At 40.9% G+C, this 25,972-nt stretch overlaps 1 protein-coding gene across 6 annotated transcripts in view; it reads left to right on the top strand.

The window, feature by feature from the left end:
* The window catches only part of PIGL (phosphatidylinositol glycan anchor biosynthesis class L), a 92,024-nt gene that overhangs the window by 1,939 nt on the left and 64,113 nt on the right, over positions 1–25,972 (top strand). For all 6 annotated transcript variants that reach the window (XM_034989679.1, XM_034989678.1, XM_034989677.1 and 3 more), the window contains exon 2: positions 13,103–13,202. In XM_034989679.1, coding sequence (XP_034845570.1) covers positions 13,103–13,202 — 100 coding nt within the window. The remainder of the gene's footprint in view (positions 1–13,102; positions 13,203–25,972) is intronic.

Below are 25,972 nucleotides of genomic sequence, written 5' to 3'. Positions count from 1 at the left end.
ATCCACAGCATTGACAACACCAAATGCTGGTGAGGATGTGAAGGAACAAGAACTCTTCCTCACTGATGGTGGGAATGCAAAATGCCTCAGCCACTTTGGGAGACTGTTAGTTTGGCAGTTTCTTATAAAAACAAAACATGCTCTTACCAAACCATCCAGCAATCACCCTCCCTGGTGTTTACCCAAAGGAGTTGAAAACATGTCCATGCAAAAACCTGTCCCCAGATGTTTATAGCAGCCTTACTCATAATTGCCAAAACTTGAGAGCAACCAAAACACCCTTTAGTTGGTAAATAGATAAATAAGTTGGTACATCCAGATGATAGAATATTATTCAACGCTAAAAAGAGATGAACTATCAAGCCATGAAAAAACATGGGGGAACCTTAAATGCACATCACTAAGTGAAAGAAGCCAGTCTGAAAAGGCTGCATACTGTATGATTCCAACCATATGACATTCTAGAAAAGGCAAAACTATAAAGACAGTAAAAAGATCAGTGGTTGCCAGGGGTTGGGGGGAAAGAAGGATGAATTGAAGGAGCACAGAGGATTCTTCAGCAGTGAAAATGCTCTATGATATTATAATAAGGGATACATGTAATTGTACATTTGTCCAAACCCTCAAACTGTACACCACCAAGAGTGAACCCTAATGTAAACTATGGACTTTGAGTGGTTATAATGTGTCAGTGTAGGTTCATCCATTATAACATGTACCACTCTCATGGGGGATGTTGATAATGAGAAAGGCTATGCATGTGTAGGGACAAGGGGTATAAGTGAAATCTCCATATCTTCCACTCAATTTTGCTGTGAACCTAAAACTGCTCTAAAAAGCATAATTTTAATTAAAAAAAAACCACTTTGTAATTTAAAAAATTATATGCTAGTCCTTATACTATACCGTAGAAATAAAACAGTGAAAACAAGCTAGATTAGGATCACGTCCTTGTGAAACATAAGGTAAGCATTTACTCATGTTAATAAGAACTAGATAATAATAGCCTTTGTTTGTTTCAAGTTTTTATTTAAATTCTGGTTAATTAACATATAGTGTAACATTGGTTTCAGGATAATAGCCTTTTAAATGGTTTCATAGAGATAAACCTTAATTTAGTCATCCCTTTATTGTATGTATATTTAGAGGGTTTTTTTTTTTTCCAGTTTATCACTATTACAGGTAACAGTGAACATCTTTATGTATTTCATATTATTTCATTAGGACTGATTTCTAAATCTGGCTGTTTTTAAGGCTTTGCAAGCAAATCAAATTCCCCAAAACCTACCAATTTATATTCTCACTGACAGGTAGTGAGAGTATCTCCCTCAATATAGCACCCTCTCTAGCACTGACTAGTATTTTTTTTTTTTTATATTACTTCTTGGTATAACACTTTTTCCCCTCAAAATCTTTTGTTGCCAGTGAGGTTAACCCATTTTTCATTTATTGAGAATATGGGTCTAAGCACTATTCTTCTCAGTTTGTGCTATTAAGGATTTTAACTGTAAATAGATACAGGTAATGGCCTCACTGTTTCCTTTTAATGGTATTTGTGTTTTATATTACAACTGCGGGAGACAAATTTTAACAAATTTGTTTCAAGATCTAGGAGAGAAACCTGGATATTATTCACCAAGTATTACAGGTGCAGTGACTTCAGTAAATTTCTCCTTGTTTTTCAGCAGGTTCAAACCAGAAATTCAAATATTTTCAAATGAAAAAATATAAAGCATGCCCCTGGTACATATTAAACACACAGTATCTTTGTCCTGCAAGTGTTTCCTCTAAATTGAACTCGCCATTTAAATTGTTCTCTCTTGTAACTTTTTTAGATATTGATTTATAAGGGAGAGCGTGGGGTGGGGTGTGCAGTGAGAGGGAGAGAGAGAATCTTAAGCAGGCACCAAGCCCAGCACGGAGCCCATGGCGGGGTTCCACCTCAAGACCCTGAGATCATGACCTGAGCCGAAATCAAGAGTTGGATGCTTAACCAACCAAGCCACCCAGGCCCCGTCTTGTAATTTTTAAATTCCTTTTATTTTTTAAATTATTTTTCAAATCCCCAACTCATTCAAAAAGTACAGATTAAACATTACCTACACTCCTAATTTATTTTAACATGAAAAACAGGAAGCTAATAGCTTGTGATACAATGAGGGCGGGGTGTCTGGGTGGCTCAGTCGTTAAGCATCTACCTTCGGCTCAGGTCATGATCCCAGGGTCCCGAGATTGAGCCCCGCATCAGGCTCCCTGCTCCGCGGGAACCCTGCTTCTCCCTCTCCCACTCACCCAGCTTGTGTGCCCTCTCTCACTGTGTCTCTCTCTGTCAAATAAATACATAAAATCTTTAAAACAAGAAACTGTAATGGCATTGATAGAGAAGATACTATGGACACAAAGTGGAGAAAAGCATGAATTCTCATCTCAGGGTTTTAGATTAAGGAAACTTCTCCAAAGAGGTTTTCTTTCGAGCTGGCCTTTAAAAATAGGACTAGGTATATCGGCAATGGGCCACATTGTTACAAGCATCAGTAAGTCTTGGACTTAAATCAAAATTCATTCTAACTACATTGCCAGTTTTAAGGGGCAGGGAAAGAAATGTACTGTTTTGTTATTAGTTCCTCATTTAATCCTCTCAGCAATCCCATCATAGTCATTATTAAATATATACAACACTGTGTGTGTGTGCCTGTTTTACAAATACGGAAACTGAATCACAAGGAGGCTAAATAACTTGACCAAAGTGACCAGCTAGAATGTAGAGACTCCCGGACCCTGTTCTAAACCATTACACCCAATCTGCCTGTTGCATTGTCTAGTATACTATGTCAGTTGAGGAAATAACTATTTCCATTCCCAGTATATGTTCCAAGACGCACTAGTTCCTCAAGCTGCTATTAAATTAAATGTGGGGGATATTAGCCAGATGTGCTATCCCCCATTTAGAGGTTCACAGCCCTTAGAATATCAACATCTTTGAGAAGTCTTGTAAAATAGCCCATTTAACTTTGTTTCGTCCAACAAATTTCCAATTTATGTAACCACCAAAGTATCTATTAATGTACACATGGGAGAAAGCTGTAGTAGATAATAGGCTGTTACTGAATACATTCGGTGGAGAATTAACACAACCAGTTCTGTGTTTTAGAAAGCTCATTCTGGTGGCAACGTGGAGAATGGCTTAGAGGGAAAAACTGGAGTTGGGAAAACCAATTCAGCCCCTCCTTTCCCCTGAGACTGTACTCCACCTCTCATACCTGAGATTTCCCTGTATCTGTGATCCATATGCTATTCTCTTTGTCAGTTGGACATCCCTCTGCCAATATCATGCTGTCTTAATTACTGTAGGGTTTTGTTTTGGGTTTGGTTTTGTTTGGTCTTTTTAAGATTTTATTTTTGGGGCACCTGGGTGGATCAGTTGGTAAGTGTCTGCCTTCAGCTCAAGTCATGACCTCTCCCTCTGCTGCTCCCCCTGCTTATGTTCTCTCTCTCTCTCAAATAAATAAATGAAATCTTATATATATATATATATATATATTTTTTTTTTTTAAGTAACCTGTACAACCACCGTGAGGCTCAAACTCATAACCCTGAAATCAAGAGTCACACTTTCCAAAGACTGAACCAGCCAAGCACCCATTTTTGGTTGGTTTTTTTTTTTAAGATTTTATTGGGGCTCCTGGGTGGCTCAGTCAGTTAAGCATCGGACTCTTGCTTTTGGCTCAGGTCATGATCTCAGGGTCATGAGATAGAGCCCTGCCTCAGGCTCTGCGATCAGGATGGAGTCTGCTTAAGACTCTTTCCCTCTTCCTCTGCCCCTCCGCTCCGTGCTCTTTCTCTCTCAAATAAATAAATTTAATTTAAATTTAAAATTTAAAAAAAGATTTTATTTGAGAGAGAGAGGGAGAACAAGTGGAGAGAAGGACAGAGGGAGAGGGGCTCCCACTAAGAGGGGAGCCCGACACGGGACTGGATCCCAGGACCCTGAGACCATGACCTGAGCCAAAGTTAGACACTTAACCAACTGAACGACCCAGACGCCCCAGCCAAACACCCCATAATTACTGTAGCTTTTATACACTATTATCTGGTATGATAAGCCCTCTGATCTGTTGTTCTTCAGGGTGTATTTGCTGTTTTTGACCTTTTTTCTCTCAAATACATTTTAGAATAAGGTTGGTTGTGTTCAAGGAAAAACTTTTCTGGCATTTTTATTGGACTTTCACTGACTCTGTTGATCAATTTAGGGGAAGTTGATGTATTTTCTTTTTTTCTTTTTTTTTGAAAGTTGATTTTTTCAATATAGTCTTCCCGTCTATGATTTTATAGTCTGCTCATTTACACCGGCCCGCTTTAATGTCTATAAAATAGTTTTATAACAGTCTTACATATGTATTGAGATGATTAGTAATTTTTCCTTTAATCTGTTTCTCATATTCAGAGGTTCTCTTTGCAAATAGTATAGTCTCATTACATTCTCATAGTTTGATACTAATTTCTTTAAATATATTAAATACTTATATCTACTTCTAATAATTCTAGTTTTTGTAGTCTTTGTGTCTGATTCTGCTCTTTGAATAACTCCTTCCAAGTGACTTGTTTCCAAGTGTATTTTGCGGGTCAGGTTTTTTTTTTTTTTTATCATAAGCCCATGCTTCTTGGAACCATATTTATAATAATTTAATGACTTATATTTGCTTCAGCCAGGCAGCAAAGGGCACGACCCACCTTAGATCACTCAAAATTTTAGACTGAGATTTTTCGGGCCATAGAGCTAGCTTAAGCTCAGGGCCCAAACCCAAGGGCATTAGCTGTCTAATGCGGGGTGACAAATTATCTCGAAACTTAGTGGCTTAAGGCAATAATGATTCCTTATCTCTCATGGTTTCAAATAGCACAGTAGTCTCTACCCCACAATGCTCAGTACCTCAGCTGGCAGCCCCAAAGGCTGGGACCTAGAATCACCTGAATTAGCTAAAGATGCTGGCCAGAACATCCACATGGGGTAAGTCCCTGTAGCTTGGGCTTCCTCACAAGCTGGTGGCTGGGTTCCTGGGCAAGAATTCTGAGAGGGAGCCTGCACTAAGGGGTAGCCGCATTACCTTTTTTGGTCTAGCCTTGGAAATCAGGCAGGATCACTTTGACTGCAAGGCAGTCCCAAGTCACATCCAGATTCAAGGAGAGACAAAGACTCCGCCTGTTGATAGGGAGCAGCAAGGTTCTCCAAGTACATGTGGGACTAGAAATATTGCTATAGCTGTTTTTGGAAAACACAGTGTGCCACACCAAGTGAAGACAAGCGCGTACTTAACAATTCTTAGGGGGTGATATTTTCCTCATTTTCCCTCCCTCTGGAACCTGAGACAGAGATGTAGCCCCACCATCTCTGTTTAGAGTGGGTTTTCTCCTTGTTCCCCTGCTGTAGATAGTGCCTCTTGAAGGTCCTATCTTCGTGTAGAGGTCTCCTTATTTGTGCCCAACCTTTATTTCCTCCTCCCCCAACTTTAGGCCACCAGGCACAGGTGCCCTGGCTTCAGGTGCCCTCTACCTGTCTGGATTTGTGCTACCTATTTAAGACCTCCAAAGAGAGCCCTTACTTTCCTGCTAATTCAGCCATACATTCTTTTCTTTTTTTTTAACATTTTATTTATTTATTTGAGAGAGAGAACAAGCGGTGGGGAGAGGCAGAGGGAGAGAGAGAGAGAGAAGCAGACTCTCTGTTGCGCAGGAAGCCTGACGCGGGGGTGGATCCCAGGACTCTGGGATCATGACCTGAGCCAAAGACTGATGCTTAACCAACTGAGCCACCCAGGTGCCCCCCAGCCATGCATTCTAAAACATGTTTGCCTTTTATTTCACATGTTCAGATATTCTATGCTAAGAAGGTCTCTCCAGACATCTGATCCACCTTACTTCCTAAAACAGAACTTAGCGGGATATTTTTAATATTGCTTTTTAACCATGAATAATTCTTCACCATTTTCCTCATTGAGCTATATTTCAATCCAGCCTCAAGAAGTTAGTCTCATTTAACTTTTTTCTTTCTGATCCGATACATTTGGGACTTCTAAAAAAGTATGATCTTAAATATTAACTGTATGCTGTTGAGAATAGAATAAATTTGTAATATTTAAAAATATGAATTCTGGGGCACCTGGGTGGCTCAGTCGGTTGAGCATCTGCCTTCGGCTCAGGTCACGGTCTCAGAGTGCTGGGATCGAGCCCTGCATCAGACTCCCTGCTCGGTGGGGAGTCTGCTTCTCTCTCTGCCCCTCACCCCGCTCTCGTGCTCTCTCTCACTCTCTCTCAAATAAATGAAATCTTTTAAAAATATAAAAAACAAAAAATAAATAAAAATATGAATTCTGTGTATACCTGAAACTGTTACACATCAATTACATCTCAATAAAAATCAAAAAGGGAGGGCCTGGGTGGCTCAGGCGTTAAGTGTCTGCCTTTGGCTCAGGTCATGATCCCAGGGTCCTGGGATCAAGTCCTGCATCGGGCTCCCTGCTCAGCAGGAAGCCTGCTTCTCCCTCTCCCACTCCCCCTGCTTGTGTTCCCTCTCTCGCTGTGTCTCTCTCTGTCAAATAAATAAATAAAATCTTTAAAAATAATAATAATAAAAATAAATCAAACAAAAAATAATTTAAAAAATAAAATAAAACTTGAAATCTATTTCTTTAAGGGAGTTACGGAAACTTCAGAACATGACACAAAGGTTACATATATTTCCGGTCCTAATTTATAAAAATAAATTAAAATTTCATATTTGTATGCATAATATACATATATATAAATAAAATAAGTGCTTTTCCCTAAGGTTTAGTTTGATAGGACTTCCATATGATTATGTCAACCAAAGAATACATAGGCATCCAAGGACTAACTGAAAACAATACTTATTCATAACTGTTGATACTGATGGGTAAACTGATAGGTTAGCTGTTTATGAGCATTTTATATATTTCTTTTTTTTTTTAAAGATTTTATTTATTTGAGAGAGAGAGTGAGAGAGAGCATGAGAGGGGAGAGGGTCAGAGGGAGAAGCAGACTCCCCACTGAGCGGGGAGCCCGATGTGGGACTCAATCCTGGTACTCCAGGATCATGACCTGAGCCAAAGGCAGTCGCTTAACCAACTGAGCCAGCCAGGCGCCCATTTATATATTTCTTAATATATATTTACTTACCTTCTTTTTTATAATTAAGCTTAGAATTTATATGCCAGGCAACTTTCTATACAACCCCTATTCTGAACCTAGCAGTGTATAAGTGTCTGTAAAAATGTTTATGTCTTGCTGAGTATTTACCCAACTAAAGAATGCTACACACTTTTCAGAGCTTTTATTTACTTAATAAGTTAGAATTTTAAGTCTAAAAATAAAGGACTTGCTTAAACTATGAGAAATCATAAAAGAAATGCTAGTAAACATCAGGGAAGAAGATCAAGTCAGAGACCAAAGAGAAGTCCCACAGTGACAAAGATTGCTATGAATAGTGAAAAGGAAAGACGCAAGTGTGAAAGAGAAGGAAAATGCAGTAGAACTCAGAACTATAGAATGGGAATAATCAACAAAACAATACATTCTGAAGAGCTTAGTATTGGAAATACTTGTTACAACTGCTCCCTGTGGTGAATTAGACACTGTTCTCAGGCAGTACATAGTTATCGTTCCATCTGATACAAATATGCCCGAATATTCAGAAAAAGACAGTTCCCCATATGTTTGCCCTGTTAATAACAATCTCTGTAAATCACAGATCAGAAAAACTAACAAAAAGTAATATTTCCCTTAGTAAAAAAGTCATTATTAATGCACTCCTTCTAGGAATGATAAGGAAATACAGTACTTACTTTGCCTGAAACTAAGTAACATCGTGTATCAGCTATATTTCAATTAAAAAAAAAAAATACACTACTTACAAGCATGAGTATATTGGTTGATAATAGCAAATGGCAGTGTTCCTTGATCTTGCCTGCATAGATACATGCTCAGTTTTTTTTTAAATGAGCTTTTAAAAACTTGTTCTACCAATTTTGTTTTGTTTTTTTAAGATTTTATTTTTAAGTAATCCACACTGAACATGGGGCTTGAACTCACAACCCCGAGATCAAGACTTGCATGCTCCACAGCCTGAGCCAGCCCAGGCTCCCCTCTACCAGTTTTAAAGACATAATTTCTGGGGCACCTGGGTGGCACAGTCGGTTAAGACTCCAGCTCTTGGCTTCAGCTCAGGTCCTAATCTCAGGGTCATGATCTCAGGCTTGCGAGATTGGACTCCGTGACGGGCTCCGAGTTCAGCGCAGAGTCAGCTTGGGATTTCCTCTCCCTCTCCCTCTGCCCCTCCTGCTCTTGCTCTTCCTCTCTAAAATAAATAAGTAGGGGCGCCTGGGTGGCTCAGTTGGTTAAGCGACTGCCTTCGGCTCAGGTCATGATCCTGGAGTCCCAGGATCGAGTCCCACGTTGGGCTCCCTGCTCGGCAGGGAGTCTGCTTCTCCCTCTGACCCTCCCCCGTCTCATGCTCTCTCTCTCAAATAAATAAATAAAATTTAAAAATAAAATAAAATAAATAAGTAAATCTTTAAAAAAAAGTAATTTCTGTTTTACAGTGATAGCTAATGATTGAAAGATTTTTATTCAGTGCAAATCTAATTTTTTATTGTGGAAAAATATACATAACAAAATTTACCATTTTAGCCATTTTTAAGTATTCAGGGAGTGGCATTAAGTACATTCACAATATTGTGTAACCATCACCACTATCTGTTTCCAGAACTTTTTCATCTTCCCAAGCAGAATTCCACATATTAAGCAATAACTCCCCATTTCTTCCTCTCCCCAGCCCCTGGCTGCCACTGTCGTACTCTGTGTCTCTAGAATAATTTGATTATCCTAGGTACTTCATATAAGTAGAATCATGCAATAATTGTCCTTTTATGTCTGGCTTACTTTTTTTTTAAGATTTTATTCATTTATTTGAGAGAGAGTGAGCAAGAGAGAGAGCACGAACTGGGCGAGGGGAGGGGCAGAATCTCTGCTGAGCAGGGAGCCCAACATGGGGCTCGATCCTGGGACTCCAGAACCATGACCTGAGCCAAAGGCAGACGCTTAACCAACTGAGCCACCCAGGTGCCCCTTATGTCTGCCTTACTTTAATTAGCATAATGTTTTCAAAGTTCATCCATGTTATAGCATATATCAAAATTTCATTCCTTTTTAAGACTGAATAATACCCCATTATATATATATGACATTTTGCTTATCTGGATACCTGGGTTGTTTCCCTTTTTTGGCTATTGTGAATAACGCTGCTAGGAACGCAGGTATACAAGTATCTGTTTGAGTCCCTGTTTTCAGGGGTTTTTTGAGTATATATATAGGAGTAGAATTGCTGAGTTATATGTTAATTCTATGTTTAAATTTTTGAGGCATCTCAAACCAAACTGTTTTCCACAGCAGCTTTACCATTTTATGTTCCCACCAACAATGCACAAGGGTTCCAATTTCCCCACATCCTCACCTACACCTGTAATTTTTTGTGTGATTTTTTTTATATCGTTAAAGCCCATGTCATGGTGATGGCTTTTTGTTTTGTTTTTAGATTTTATTTATTTTTTTAAAGATTTTATTTATTTAATTGACAGAGACAGCGAGAGAGGGAACACAAGCAGGGGGAGTGGGAGAGGGAGAAGCAGGCTTCCCGCCGAGCAGGGAGCCCGATGCGGGGCTCAATCCCAGGACCCTGGGACCATGACCCAACCAACTGAGCCACCCAGGCGCCCCTAGATTTTATTTTTAAGTAATCTGTACACCCGGCAGGGGGCTTGAACTCACAACGCCGAGATCAAGAGTCGCACGCTCCACTGACTGAGCCAAGCAGGTGCCCCTGTTTTTTTTGTTTTTGTTTTTGCTGTAGCCGTCCTAGTGGGTGTAAAATGTTACCTCGTTGTGGTTTTGCCTTGATTTCCCTAATGGCTAATGATATTGAGCATCTTTTCAAGTGTTTATTACCCATCTGTCTTTGGAGAAATGTCTGTTCAAGTAATTTGAGCAATTTTTTTAAATTTTTATTTATTTATTTATTTGAGAGAGAGAACACAAGTAGGCAGAGCAGGCAGAGGGAGAGGGAGAAGCAGGCTCCCTGCTGAGCAGAGAGCCCGATGCGGGGCTCAATCCCAGGACCTTGGGATCATGACCTGAGCCGAAGGCAGCCACTTAACCGACTGAGCCACCCAGGCGTCCCGTCATTTGACCAATTTTTAATTCTAGTTTCGTTTTTAAATCATGATTTCTCCAACTGGGTTCATACTAATGGAAGAGAGTCTAGGTCTTTTGGTTTCAACTTCCATTGGGGGACTGAGGCCTTTGGCTTCTAGTAACACTGCCTACTCCTTTTATCTGTCCATCCTAGGGTTGGTAGTTACCTCTTGCTGTCACTAATCTCTGGGCCACTTCACTGGTCCCTGTTTTGTTTTGTTTTGTTTTTTTAAGGGGGTTGGGTCAGAGGGAGAGGGTAGAGAGAGAATCCCAAAAGCACGCTTCACACCCAGCATGAAGCCCGTGGCAGGGCTTGATCTCACAACCCTGAGATCACAACCTGAGCTGAAATCAAGAGTCAGACTGAGCCATGCAGGCACCCCTCCTATTGGTAAAAACTTTTGAAAATATACTCCCATTATATGTGTGTGTGTGTGTGTGTATATATACATATATATATATATATACTTATTTATAATTGTATTAAGTACATGGCCCATTGAACTGGTGTGAACATTATAAAACATTAACAAACGTTGACATATAAAGGACACGGTATACAAATTAAGAGGAAAAGTTCTAAAGCTTTTTCTCACCCCAACAGATAATCTTGTGCATCCCAGAGTACACCTACCCTAGTTGGACACAGTTCTAGAGTATGTCATTAAGGGCTGCTGAAGGATCTCAGACACATTCTGCTGAAGTGCTTACATGTTCACCAAGCTTAGGGAAAATTTTTAAAATGGTCTCTGACTTCAACTCCCTAAACTATTTTAAGTTCCTTAATTCAAACACAAAGTCATAAAACCAGCTCCATAAACTCACTAGCCTCCATTCTAAGTAGTTCCTCAGAATCATAATCAGAGTCTGATGTGCACAGCCTCTGGACTTAGGAAGTGTTCATTAGACTTTTTTTTTTTTTAAGATTTTATTTATTTATTTGACAGAGAGAGACACAGCAAGAGAGGGAACACAAGCAGGGGGAGTGGGAGAGGGAGAAGCAGGCTTCCCGCGGAGCAGGGAGCCCGATGTGGGGCTCGATCCCAGAACCCCAGGATCATGACCTGAGCCGAAGGCAGACGCTTAGACTGAGCCACCCAGGCTCCCCCCATTAGACTCTTTTTCACCAAAGATCAAATAACCTTGAGGTGAAATAGGAGAGGGTATGTGTATGGATTTGAGAGGAACCTAAAATATAATAGCCATCATAAAACTGACTATAGTTTCCATCTGACTTAAAAAAAAAAAAGTAAAATATTGTGATGAGAACAATACGAAACTAAGCTATTATCTGTGGAGTCTTTTTTAGGGTTAGTCCCTTTGTTGGATACAATGTAATGACTTGTCTCCTTTCTGGGCTCAAACAGTTCACAACTAGCACTAGAGTAACTCCCACCAAAGTTGAAAGGTCTTGCAGAACGGTTTTTGTCTGGGTTATCTGGCCAGTAAAGGAAGCCCCTCTTGGTTCAGTACTTCATGAGTGGGTGAAGTGTGCTGGACACCAGGATGATACAAAGTTGAAGGAGACTGTGACTTTTAAGGTCAATGACATTTAGGAATTCATAATCTGATCATGGAGAAACATTCATACATCTGAGCAGAATACTGGAAATGATTCCTTGCCAGAAGAAATGGGAGACTTCCCAGAGGGGATGCCATTTGGTCAAGACAATGAAAATGGATTGTAATTCAGGAAGAAATGAAGCAGAGGAGGGGGAAGGTAAAGTTAAAGAAGTCGAGGAAAGAGAAAACACTGTGTACTGAACTGGGTGGATATGTATTGCCTCATGTAATCCTCAGGAAAGCCGTAGGAGATGGTCATCATCTTCACTTTACAGGTGGAAGACCTGTGGCTCGGGAAAGTTAAGTAACTAGCACACATTACACATGCAATTATCTGCTGGAGAGTTGAATTAAGGGGTGCATTAGCTAGACAGTTGCTCATAAGTGCAGTTTAAGTGGTACTAAATCTTCACCGTATATTATTTGTAAGGATACAGAGAAGCTGTACTTAGCAGAACCGTTCTTAGGAAACAGAATATATGTGTTGGGAAAAGAAAGGATATATAAGCTATTTGGGGCACCGATGTGGTCAAGATCCCCCAGGGACACATTTTCCTGTAATACTCAGGAGTAAGAGCCTCTTCTTTAAATAAACGTTCAACAGATTTTTGAGGACTATCAATTAAAAGAGCCCAAATTAATAGTGTGCCCAGGTACCTGACTTATTCTTTATTCTGTCTGGGCAGTTATAGAAGAGGCAATCTTAAATCTGCTTACCTCCAAAGCCAGTGGTCTTGGCAATATGCAGTACTGCTTGTAGCATGCTACGGAAATGCAGACAGACAGACAGAGGGACAGACAGATAGATACAGAGATAGGGAGGCTTAAATGGTGATGATTCTAAAGACTGGGCTGATGTCAGTCATCTCACAGGAGTGAGTAATATTTCCTTCAGCCTTTCATCATAACCACAAATTTTTCAGGTGGCTTAAGTCCCTTAGGGAACAAGATGAGATAATAATGAGTAAACTGGGGGCGCCTGGGTGGCTCACCCCATTAAGGGTCTGCCTTCGGCTCAGGTCGTGATCCCAGGGTGCTGGGATCGAGCCCCGCATCGGGCTCCCTGCTTGGCGGGGAGTCTGCTTCTCCCTCTCCCACTTACCCCTGCTTGTGCTCCCTCTCTTGCTGTGTCTCTCTCTGTCAAATAAATAAATAAATAAATAAATAAATAAATAAATAAATAAATAAATAAAATCTTTAAAAAAAAAAAAGAATGAGTAAACTGATAGATTTCCACTATTAAAGAAATCTACCACTGTGTATTTGTTATCTTCAGGAGATTACTACAATCAAGGGGAGGTGCGTAAGAAAGAACTTTTGCAGAGCTGTGATGTTTTGGGGATTCCATCCTCCAGTATAATGATTATTGACAACAGGTAATTTTTCCTTCAAAAATGTAGAACTTCTTTGGCAATAAATCCACAGTGGTACACTCAAAAGACACCAAAAACTAATGTGGGTGGGTAAGACCATCTTATTTGAGAAGTCTACTTAAAATAGTTCCACATTTGTTTTTAAATGACAGTGTAATGCAAATAAATGTTTTCAACTTCTGTTCAGATTCTGTCTCTGAAGATAGTTACTTCTCTTTTAATCTTTAAAAACACTGTTACAAAAATTTCAAAAAATACACAATAGTATAAAGAACTGTGTCATGAACCCCCAGATGCCTGTTACCGAAGCCCAGTAATTATCAAGCCTTTTTTATATTTGCTTCATCTACCCCCACTTCCCATATTTTGTGTGTGCGAAGCACTTCTAAAGAAAATCTAGTCATCAGGTTGTTTCACCCCTGCATGGTTAGATAGACGTCTCTTAAGAAGATAGACATTCTTTCCTATGGTCACAATGCCATTATCATCGCATCCAACAAAGTTAATACTTAATTAGTAATTAATTAATGTTGGTGTCCTCCAACACCCAGTCCATACTGACATTTCTCCAAGTAGCTCAAAACTGTTTTTATAGTTGGTTTGTTCAAGTCGGGGCCTAAACGAGTCCACACCCTATAGTTGGTTCACATCCTGCACTTCATTGCTCCTCCCTCCCTCCCCCACGTTGTCTTTGTTGAAAAAACTTAGTTGTTGTATAGAATGTCATGCATTCTGGATTTGTCTTGCCTGCCTCCTCATGGTATTAAGTTGTTCTTCTATCATTCATATTTCTTGCAAACTAGAACTTAGCTGTAACTTTCAGGGGTGCGAATACCGCTATAAATTGTACTGTGTACTTCATATTGAATCCTTTCAGGGGACCACATGCTATCCGATTGCCTTGCTTTCTAATGATTCTACCATTGATAGTGAATTCACACGGCAACGGCTGCTCCTTTCATTTTAAAGACCCACACCCACCTTTCATGTAATGCTTTCATGATTGCCTGAATCATTGGTTTTAACTAGAAATAGCCAAATGCTGAGTTTCTAAATGTCTCCTGCATTCTAAATGTATTAGCTGTAATTCTTCTGCAAAGCAAAATTTTATCAGCTGGGGCTATTTAGTTACCCTAGTATATAATTTGATCTGAATAGACTGGATAAATGCTTAATTCTTTCTTTTTTTAAGATTTTATTTATTTATTCGAGAAAGAGGGAGAAGGAGAGGGAACATGCTCAGGGGGAGGGGCAGAGGGAGAAGCAGACTCTCCGCTGAGCAGGGAGGCTGACTCAGGGCTGGATCCCAGGCCACCAGGGTCATTACCAGAGCCCAAGGCAGATGCTTAACTGACTGAGCCACCCAGGCGCCCCTAAATGCTTAATTCTTTAATTGCCATTTTCAGAATAAGGAGTCAATGCCCTACATACCTCCAGCAGTAATCCATTGTTTGTGGCTTGGATGGGGAGGGCACTTTTTTATTTCATCGGGTACCTATGTGTTTTTATGTATTCAGGGTTTCCGTTTCGGTCGTATTCTTTGATTCTCCAATTGTCTCGTCTTTGGCTATTGAGCCTCTTAATGTTAGCTCCTATGTCCTTTTGGCATGGTCTCTTTAGTTGTGTAAGATTTGCTTGCTGTCAAGGACAACGAGATTTCCCAGTGCCTTCTTGTATGCTTTCTTGCCCCAGTCCTGGCATCAGCCATCCCTCTAACGAGCTTTGGTTTCTCTTGGTAGGGTGTGGTGTTTAGAGACCATAATTAGAGTTACTAGGAGTGTGTATTGCTACAGTGTTATTATTTCCTATTGTTACTTGACCTTCATAGTGGACAGAGCTAGTAAATATGTATTTTTTTAAGGAAAAAGATATCAGGAATACTAATGCTTACAATGTAGAGTTAATATTTCAAGGGTTTTGTTTAATACATTTGACTTTTACATCAAATCTCTTTTCTCTTACACCGTAAGTCTTGCTTTCTAACAACATGAACATAATTATTCTCTTTTTAAATCTTGTTTAAGGATTTTATAAAACATGAATGAAAAAAATGCTTGAAAAGCAGATATTGAGGGCACCTGGGTGGCTCAGTCGTTAAGCGTCTGCCTTCAGCTCAGGTCATGATCCCAGGGTCCTGGGATCGAGTCCCACATCGGGCTCCCTGCTCAGCGGGAAGCCTGCTTCTCCCTCTCCCACTGCCCCTGCTTGTGTTCCTGCTCTCACTGTCTCTCTCTCTGTCAAATAAATAAATAAAATCTTTAAAAAAAGAAAAAAAAAGAAAAGCAGATATTGAAACCAAGGCTAAATATAATATGACTGATCATGATGTCTGTAATTTACTTTAGAATGATTCAGAAAAAAAAAAATGCATACCTATATAGATTAAGCCCAAATAGTAAAATATTAACAATTTGAACATTGATGAAAGATACATGAGTGTTGATTATACTATTCTCTTAACTTTTTTGTTTGTTTGTAAATTTTTATAATAGAAAAAATTCTGAGTACCATACCACATACCTTTTCTCTGATTATTTTCTGGCATATATAAATATATGTTAATGTATTGTTACTGACCTGCCTCTTCAATTAAAAAAAAAAAAAAAGAAAACTCAGGGGCACCTGGGTGGCTCAGTGGGTTAAGCATCTGCCTTTGGCTTAGGTCATGATCCCAGGGTTCTGGGATCGAGCCCGCATAGGAATTCCTGCTCAGCGGGGAGCCTGCTTCTCCCTCTCCCAATCCCCCTGCTTGTGCTCTCTCTCTCTGTAAAATAAATAAATAAAATCTTAAAAAAAAAAAAATCAGAGGTCTACATAACAGCAACTGGAGTTTGTATTACTATCTTTTGGGCTTAAATATCTGTTCCTTACCAGCAACATTGCTTTTGGGATTTATTATAAAATAAACTGTGCTTACTTCCTTTTTTTAAGGTTTTCCGTTTCTGTTATTGGGTAATGTGCAAGAAGGGGATAACACAACTTATAACATGATGAAGACACAAGTTCCTTGAAGTATAAGCAAAGAAGAAATAAACAATCACCCCCAAAATGTATAAAAGGCCAAAGTAGTAATTTTGCTGATGTTTTCAACTCATTCCTACAAAACAAAATTTGCTCTGCTATTTTTACAGGCCAGGAGTACTAGAGAAGAAGTTATAAGTTATATCTTTACTATAACCCGTATCTAGTTATATCATAATTTTCAGATTCTGTTTGTCCAGGAAATGAGTCCCATTTGGATAGTTTACCATTAAGTAGGTAAACACTAACCAATTTCTAAGATGAACTGGTAACTTTACTTAACAGTTGACCTTAATTCTGGGACATAACAAGGGAAATTTATAAGAAAGATGAAGCTTGCTTATCTGGTATGTGGTTTCTGTTATCTAGATTCTAGATACACAGTTAAGGACAGGAAAGAAGTGCAGTAGAAGCTGCCTTCACCCACCATTTGTTTATTCCTACTTTCTACATTATTTCAACAAAGTCCCAGTCGGATTTTGTTGTTTACCCTTACAAGATTAGAACAAGTACACTATTAGGAGCACCTGGGTGGCTCCGTCGTTGAGCGTCTGCCTTCGGCTCAGGTCACGATCCCAGCGTCCTGGGATCGAGTCCCGCGTCAGGCTCCCTGCTCAGCGGGAAGCCTGCTTCTGCCTCTCCCACTCCCCCTGCTTGTGTTCCCTCTCTCGCTGTGTCTCTCTGTGCCAAATAAATAAATAAAATCTTAAAAAAAAAAAAAAAGAACAAGTACACTATTAGATGAAGGAAGTTACTAGTCCAGGCAGGCTTGGTGAATCTAATGAGTTACAAATGAGTCTGAATCTGCTAGGATCCGTTTAGGCAGCTTCAACAGTAAATGTGTCCTCCTGCATATGAAGCCCCCGGAAAGCAAGATGGCGCCAGGTTGGCTCGACAGCATCATCAAAAACCCAAGTCCTGGGCGCCTGGGTGGCTCAGTTGGTTAAGCGACTGCCTTCGGCTCAGGTCATGATCCTGGAGTCCCGGGATCGAGTCCCACATCGGTCTCCCTGCTCGGCAGGGAGTCTGCTTCTCCCTCTGACCCTCCTCCCTCTCATGCTCTCTGTCTCTCATTCTCTCTGTCTCAAATAAATAAATAAAATCTTTAAAAAAAAAAAAAAAAACCCAAGTCCTTTCCATATCTCTGTGCAGCTGTTTCCATCATGTCAACATCTCTCCCCTCACGGTTAGAAGGTGACCGCATTAGCAGTTGCAGGCGTCCCCTGCAGACACAACTGTGTCCTGCCAGGAACGGGGGTATTTTCCTTCGGCACATCTCTATATTCTTTATATTGTGGAGAAAAACCAGGAGTTGCCAACAGACTCTCTGAGGTCTCCTGCCCTGCGTGGATCATCACCACCACCACCCCCTCTACCAACATCCCAACCATGGTAGCTGTTAGATACCAGCTTTATTTATTTATTTATTTATTTATTTATTTATTTATTTATTTATTTAAGAGTGCTCTATTTCAGCAGAAGAATGCTGGGAATGGCTATAGATAGGAAAAAATGCTCATTTTGCCTCACTGTCTTTTTTTTTTTTTTTTAAAGATTTTATTTATTTTTTAGAGAGCAAGCGAGAGAGAAACAGCATGAGAGGGGAGAGGGTCAGAGGGAGAAGCGGGCTCCCCACTGAGCCGGGAGCCCGATGTGGGACTCGATCCCAGGACTCTGGGATCATGACCTGATCCGAAGGCAGACGCTTAACCATCTGAGCCACCCAGGCGCCCTTGCCTCACTGTCTTACAAAGCCTGTATGCTTTACAACCCACCTAGCCTTGTGTTTTTGTTGGGTTAGGTTAGTGAAGGTCTAGGGGACTGGCCTAGGCTGGGGCCTAGCTATAGGACTGCTTAGGACGCAGAGCAAGGAGATGTATTTCAAGTGTCCAATCTAAACCAAGGAACAAAAGATATATTAAGCAGATGACGTAAACAAAAGGAAAACAGGCTAAAAAGACAGAGCAGGTTCTGTGGGTAATACCTGGAAAACTACTAGCACCTCTAGAAGATCCACAGTGGAGCCTGGGGAAGAGCAGAAACTATAAATGGCTCTAAGTTGATTAAGACCACTTTGTTGAGAAAAATCCAACGGATTGTTAGGCTTAGATTGTCTCCACGCATTGTCCATGAGCTGAGTCACTCTCCCTGGGTTTCCTTTTTCATTTCAGTACCTGCTTTAATTAGCTGCTTCCTCCCACAGTAGAAAAGGGTGGAGGGGAGTAGAGTTTAGATGAGCAGTAAATAAATTAGCACTGGCAGACATGTATCTCTTACTGTTTGAACCTTCATGACATCACAACAGAATCAGAAACAAGAGTGGAGACAGATGATCAGTTGTTTGCTTTAGAATTATCACTTTAGGGGCGCCTGGGTGGCTCAGTCAGTTGACTGAGGGACTCGATTTCAGTTCAGGTCGTGATCTCAGGGTCATGAGATCAAGCCCTATGTTGGGCTCTGCGCTGGGCATGGAGCCTGCTTAGGATTCACTCTCCCTCTGCCTCTCTACCCCCTACCACTTTTGCCATAAATAAATAATTAATAAATGAAGTTTTAGAATGATCACCCCGATGATTTTTTTTTTTAAGATTTTATTTATTTGACAGAGAGAGACACAGTGAGAGAGGGAACACAAGCAGGGGGAGTAGGAGAGGGAGAAGCAGGCTTCCCGCCGAGCAGGGAGCCCGATGTGGGGCTCGATCCCAGCACCCCGGGATCATGACCTGAGCCGAAGGCAGACACTTAACAACTGAGCCACCCAGGCGCCCCCACCCCGATGATTCTGATGATAGAATGGATTGAAGAGTTTAGGACACAGGCCAATCAGTCTCGTGCATTTATCCTGGCAAAAGGAGAATGTCTCAATTTAGAGTGCAGCAGGTAAGATGGAGATGAGGGGATGAATTCGAGTCTTATTGAAGAGGTTTAAGTGGCAGGATTTCAAGAACAGAAGAAATCTGGGATAATGGAAATTACAGGCATAGAGATGTAAGTGGATAAAGATTAGCTGGCATAGTTTACAGGCGAGAATTGGGTTACGGGAAAGAACAGATTAGACATCCTTAGCATATAGAAAAATTAAAACCATTGGAGTGGATGCAGTTGCCCTTGGATCAATGGGGCGATAAGAGAGTATGGAGATCAGGCAAGGCAAGAAGAGAAAACCACAAATGACGAGGAAGAGAATTACGCATTTGGTGTCATATAACCTGAGGAGTGGGCATAGGGATAGTTCAGAAAATTGTGAAGCAAATGAGAAGTCCCTACTCAGAGAAGAACCCCAATATTAAGCAAAATTAGCATCAGATGCTATAAAAAATTCTGTATCCTTCTTTTTTTCATGAGAGAATATTTTTAGCATTTCCCCAAGTCATTAAATAGTCCTTAGAATGGTCTTAAAGATTTGATCACAAGGATGTATTATAACCTGATTAACATTCTCCTGCTATTGAATATTTAAGTGTTCCCGATATTAAAGTATTTTAAAATTTGATAATAAATCTTTGAAGTTCTGACCCTTTCCTTAGGTAGATCCCTAGATGATGAATTACTGAGACAAAGGATAGGACTTTTTGTAGTTTCTTTTATCTGGGTACCAAAAGCATTCTTACTAAAGTTATTGTGGCTCATCTTATTTTTTTGTTATTATGAATAAGACTTTTTCTGATATATTTTTTAAGACTTCACTGCTGATGTGGAGAGGATTTACTGATTTTTATGTATATTTCTTTTATATCCATACACTTACGAAACTTCTTTAAAGAACCTAACAACATTTCACTTGATTCTCTTAGTGTTATGGGTAAATCATCTGCAAATAATACTAATATAGTCTTCCATTTTTCCATTAATGCCTCTTATTTATGTACCACTTCTTATTAGTTTGGGTGGAATTTCTTAAACTGTGTTAAACAATTTTAGTAAGAGCAGGTAATTTGATCTGCATTAATGATTTGATTGAGAACACATCTATTTTTAGTATTAACTGTGTTGACTGCCGGTTATGAAAGATATTCTTGGGGTGCCTGGTGGCTCAGTTGGTTAAGCATCGGACTCTTGGTTTTGGCTTAGGTCTTGATCTCAGGGTGGTGAGATCAGAGCCCCATGTAGGACTCCATGATCAGCACAGAGTCTGCTTGAGATTCTCTTCTCTCTCCTCCCCTCTGCCCTTCCCCCTGCTCTTTCTCTCTCTCCCTCTAAAATAAATAAATAAAAATCTTAAAAAATATATATTCTTCATTGTGTTAGGCATTTTTGTTGGGAACTCACCTTCATTGTGTTAGATTTGGGGGCTCCTGTCATTTCAGTGCCCTACAAAGAGATAAGAAAAAAATTTCAGGGGTGCCTGGCTGGCTCAGTCAGAAGAGCATGCAACCCTTGATCTCAGAGTTATGAGTTCCAGCCCCACATTGGGTGTGAAGATTACTAAAAAAATAAATCAACTTAAAAAAAAGAAAAAAGTTTCAGTTTATTCTCTATTTTATTTGGCTCAGGGTAAACTACTGGGGTCATCATGGGAGAATTTTTTCTCTGTCTATGTCAATTGGTTCTGTAATGCTTTCAAGAGCACAGATCTAGAGCCAGACTACCCTAACTGCCCCAGCTTTATCAGGTTATTAACCATCATCTACAGAAGTTACTTACTCTCTGTTTGTAAACTTCCTCCTCGGTAAACCTTGAAAGATACGTGATTTTGAGTAAATCTGTGAAAGAAATCACTTGTTTGTTTGTTTGTTTCAAAGATGACGTACTTCCCTTTTACTCCGTTGGTATATGTTGCGATTTCTTTTCTCATTATTAAGATTAGTAATAATATGAATGGGCTTGTGCCCTGGCACCGTGTTTGCACACGTGGACATCCTCCTGTGCAGTGTCTGCTTTGCCCAGCAACGCAGGATGTTTCTTCAGGGCCAGGTCTGAGTGGTGAAGACTGCCCTCAAACCAAAGATCTTAGCTTGGTTATTAAGGTCATCATTCTCACCATCTATCTTAATTTATTAATTTTTGTATGTATTCTGAAATCACGCAGCTTCAGCAACATATCCCCTACTTGTGAAATGCTACAGTAGAGAGGTAGTCAACTTGTCAAAAGTAAACACTTCGAGGGGCGCCTGGGTGGCTCCGTCGTTAAGCGTCTGCCTTCGGCTCAGGTCATGATCCCAGGGTCCTGGGATCGAGCCCCGCAGCAGGCTCCCTGCTCGGCGGGAGGCCTGCTTCTCCCTCTCCCACTCCCCCTGCTTGTGTTCCCTCTCTCGCTGTGTCTCTCTCTGTCAAATAAATAAATAAAATCTTAAAAAAAAAAAAAAGTAAACGCTTTGAGAAGCCAATTTGAAGACTCAAGGAAACCATGTGTCTTAGCTCAGGCTGCCATAACCAAATACCGTAGCCTGCATGGCTTAACCAATAGAAATTCATTATCTCACAGTTCTGGAGGCTGGAAGTCCCAGATTAAGGTCCAACAGCATCAGTTTCTGGAGAGGGTTTCCTTCTTGGCTTGCAGATGGCTAACTGCTTTTGTATGCCTACATGGAGAGGAGAGAAAGAAATTTCTCTCTCATTCTCTACTTACAAGGCTACCAGTCTTACAGGATTAGGGCTCCACGATTATGACCTCACTTAACCTTAATTACTTCCTAAAAACCCAATCTCCAAATACAGTCACATTAGAGGATAAGGCTTCGACACATGAATTTTGGGAGGATACAATTCAGTCCCTAGCAATTGCAATCTTTATTCATTCTTTCAGCCTCGCATTTCATAACCCAGAAAAAGCAGAGTTTTGGAATCCTACTTTAGGTTATTCAGAGGAGTCGAAGAGAAGAATTGGGGGAGGAGGAGAAAAGGAAAGTTGTATGGAAGACCTACACTCATGATAATGGTCAATATGTAGTAAGCGTTATTGTCAGTGCCCAAAACCATGCTAAGTACATGATCTCACTTACTCCTCAAAATAATCCAATTATTTTTCCTATGCTGTGGATAAGAAGCCGTGGTTTGGTGAGAGGTTGAATAATTTGCCTGAGGTCATCCAGCTAGTGAGTGCTAGAGCTGGTATTTAAACTGAGGCAGTCTGCATCCAGAGCCTCTGTCTCAACCACCCTATCTTATATCTGCCCCATGCCTGACACATACTTTCACAAAGGCCATCTCATTTGAGGCTTTGGCTAACTGTACAGGATGGGTTTTATTATCCTTTATTTGTTTCACACAAAGAAACTGAAGCTAAGAGAGATTAAGAGAATTCTCCGAGGTCAACACATTTAATAAATGGCAGTGGTAGAACCCAAAACCAGCAAGGAAGACAGAATTGATTCCTGCCTTTTTGCAGGAAAGTAGGTCACCTGTTTGTGACCAGTGTGTTTTGGAGAGTACATTTGATTGGCATTGTGTGTGCTCAGTTCTTTCTTCCCTTGTTCTGAGCCTCCTTGCTTGGTTTCAGGGAAACATTTGGCCAGAAGAGCTCACCCCAGTAAACCACTCACCTAATCACTTACAGAGGCAAAAATATTCAGTTGTCAAGAAAAGAAGGCATAATCTCAGTCATTAGACAACTAAATGGATACTTTTGGCGACTTTACCCAGTTCTTAATACCTCCATAGGTATTCTGCTAATTTATTGAGTCATATGATATTAAATTGTATATTGTTAACAGATACATATTAAACACCTGGAACGGGCAACACACCTTAGTAGATGTTGAAGAAAGAGAAGAACAGTTCAAGGTTTCGGAGCTAACTAGCAGGTGTTGGCATGACATTGATCATTGCTGCTTTTGTGCAAAGCTGTCTCACTGTGCATATGCTGAAGTTCAGGCCCACAGTGGAGATTAGAGACCCTCTCTGGGGTACTGGGGAATTGTATGTAATTGGAAAATGCAACCTACAGATTTAGTCTTTTGTTGCTTTTGTGCTTCTTAATATGTTGGAAGAGTCCATAGAATTATTTTGTCTTATATTTCAAAACAACAAGAAATATATGCAGGGGCGCCTGGGTGGCCCAGTTGGTTAAACGACCAACTCTTGATTTCGGCTTAGGTCATGATCACAGGGTTGTGGGATTGAGCCCTGGGTCAGGGTCCGCACTGGGTGTGGAACCTGCTTAGGGTTCTCTCTCTCCCTCTCTCTCTGCCCCTCTCCCATTGCTCGTGCTGTCTGTCTCTCTCTAAACACACACACATTTCTGTATGCATAGATAATTTCTAAAAATATGCATACTAGGGGCACCTGGGTGGCAAGGTGGGTTAAGCTTCCAACTCTTGGTTTCTGCTCAGGTCGTGATCGCAGGGTCCTGAGATCCATGCCTTTCTGGCTCCATTCTCAGCATGGAGTCTGCTTGAGATTCTCTCTCCCTCTCCCTCTGCCCCTGACTCTCATGCTCTCTCTCTCTAAAATAAATGAATAAATCTTTAAAATAAAAAAAAGATAGGGGCGCCTGGGTGGCTCAGTCGTTGGGCACCTGCCTTCGGCTCGGGTCATGATCCCGGGGTCCTGGGATCGAGCCCCACATCGGGCTCCTTGCTCAGCGGGAGGCCTGCTTCTCCCTCTCCCTCCACTTGCCAATCCTCCTGCTTGTGCTCTCTCTCTGTCAAATAAATAATAAATAAAATCTTTAAAAAAAAAAAGATATATACCAGACTTGTTAATAATAGCTGCTACTTAATAGGGGCAGGGAAGAGGGATACTTTCACTTTTTAATTCTACAGAATTCTGTACAGTTTGATTTTTTTTTTAGAAACCCTATATTTCTAAATTATATATATATTTTTAAAAAGACTACCCCACATATCCAATAAAATATTCTTCCCTCTCTACTCAGCTTCCATCCATACAAGTGAATGCTAAATTAGAAATGATTCTGTGTACGTTGTGATAAGATTTGATTTGATAAATTAAAAGCATAGATTAGAGTTCCTTGAAAATATAACGATGCTTTTTTTTTTATTTAAAGATTTTTTTTTTTTTTTTTTTGAGAGAGAGGATGAGAGGAGAGAGAGAGCACATGGGAGCGGGGAGGGTCAGAGGGAGAAGCAGACTCCCCGCCGAGCAGGGAGCCCGATGTGGGACTCGATCCCCGGACTCCAGGATCATGACCTGAGCTGAAGGCAGTCGCTTAACCAACTGAGCCACCCAGGCGCCCTAATTTTTTTTTTTTTTTTAAGATTTTATTTATTTGAGAGAGAGAGAATGAGAGACAGAGAGCATGAGAGGGAGGAGGGTCAGAGGGAGAAGCAGGCTCCCTGCCGAGCAGGGAGCCCGATGCGGGACTCGATCCCGGGACTCCGGGATCATGACCTGAGCCGAAGGCAGTCGCTTAACCAACTGAGCCACCCAGGCGCCCTATAACGATGCTTTTAAACCTTTTTATAAACACTGTGGTGTTCTCATGGGCCTCATTCTGGAGGGTGACTGAGAGGAAGGTCAGCTACATGGCTCCAAAGTGCTCTGACCTGAAAGGGTGGGGATTCAAGATAGGCCTGATCGTGATGGAATAAAACAAAGCAGATCCCCCCAATTACAACCCATGCCTGTCAAAGTGCTTTGGGGCCCAAGGACCTCTTGTTTAGCAAGACTTGCAAGGTCTCAAAGCTTTCCATGGTCTGATCCTGATCTCCCCGCTCGGCCTTATCAGCCACCACCTGCTCATACCCACATCACATCTATTCCCATGACAAAAGTAGGTAGGACTGCCCAGTACCCCCATCTATGTCCAGTGCCATATTTAGGCAGGGTCTCAAATGTACCGTGCCTTCTTGTGCATCCACACCTTTGCATATGCTAGCCCTTCCCTCTAGCAGCCTTACTCCCTAACCCCTTGCCTGGTCCCTCTAGCAAACTCCTATTTTGCCTTCAAACCTTAGCTCAAGGGTTATTTTAGACTCTGTAGCACCATCCCTGATTTGCCTAGATTTTCGTGGGCACTTTTGTTACAGTCTCATTGTCCTATTATATCCTAGCATACACCCTAATTTTTTACTCTATACCGTAAGCCCCTCTGTATCCCCAACCTCTATCAAAACCCTCAGTACAGGGGCACCTGGGTGTCTCAGTTGTTGAGCGTCTGCCTTCGGCTCAGGTCATGATCCTAGGGTCCTGGGATTGAGCCCCACATCGGGCTCCCTGCTCAGTGGGAAGCCTTCTTCTCCCTCTCCTACTCCCTCTGCTGGTGTTCCTGCCCTCGCTATCTCTCTCTCTCTCTCTCTCTGTCAAATAAATAAATAAATAAATCTTTAAAAGAAAAAAAAAAAAAGTCAATACATAGTAGTTGCTCAATACATGTTTGTCGAATAAATGAATGACTCCACCCCTACCATAAACTTTCTTCCTGTAGCCAGCATGTAAATGTGTGCTTTCAAAGAACCTGAGTGATTGGGGCACCTGGGTGGCTCAGTTGGTTGGGCGACTGCCTTCGGCTCAGGTCATGATCCTGGAGTCCCGGGATCGAGTCCCGCGTCGGGCTCCCTGCTCAGCAGGGAGTCTGCTTCTCCCTCTCCCGCTCCCCCCTCTTGTGCTCTGTCTCTAAAATAAATAAATAAAATCTTAAAAAAAAAAAAAAAAAGAACCTGAGTGACGCCTGGACATCCTGACCCCCTCTCCTCACTTTCTCTTCATTTACCCAGCAATGGGGACTCTGAGACTTAACGGAAATTGTTTTCACTTCCTTTAATTAAATAAAACAGTCTGGATCCCTGACTTGCGTAGTTATTTTTTTTCTTTTTTTTTTTTTTTAAGATTTTATTTATTTGACAGAGAGA

Source organism: Mirounga leonina, unplaced genomic scaffold, assembly GCF_011800145.1.
Source record: "Mirounga leonina isolate KUSES-001 unplaced genomic scaffold, KU_Mleo_1.0 Mir_488, whole genome shotgun sequence".
Classification (NCBI taxonomy): Eukaryota; Metazoa; Chordata; class Mammalia; order Carnivora; family Phocidae; genus Mirounga; species Mirounga leonina.
This window is presented reverse-complemented; position numbering and strand designations above follow the sequence as displayed.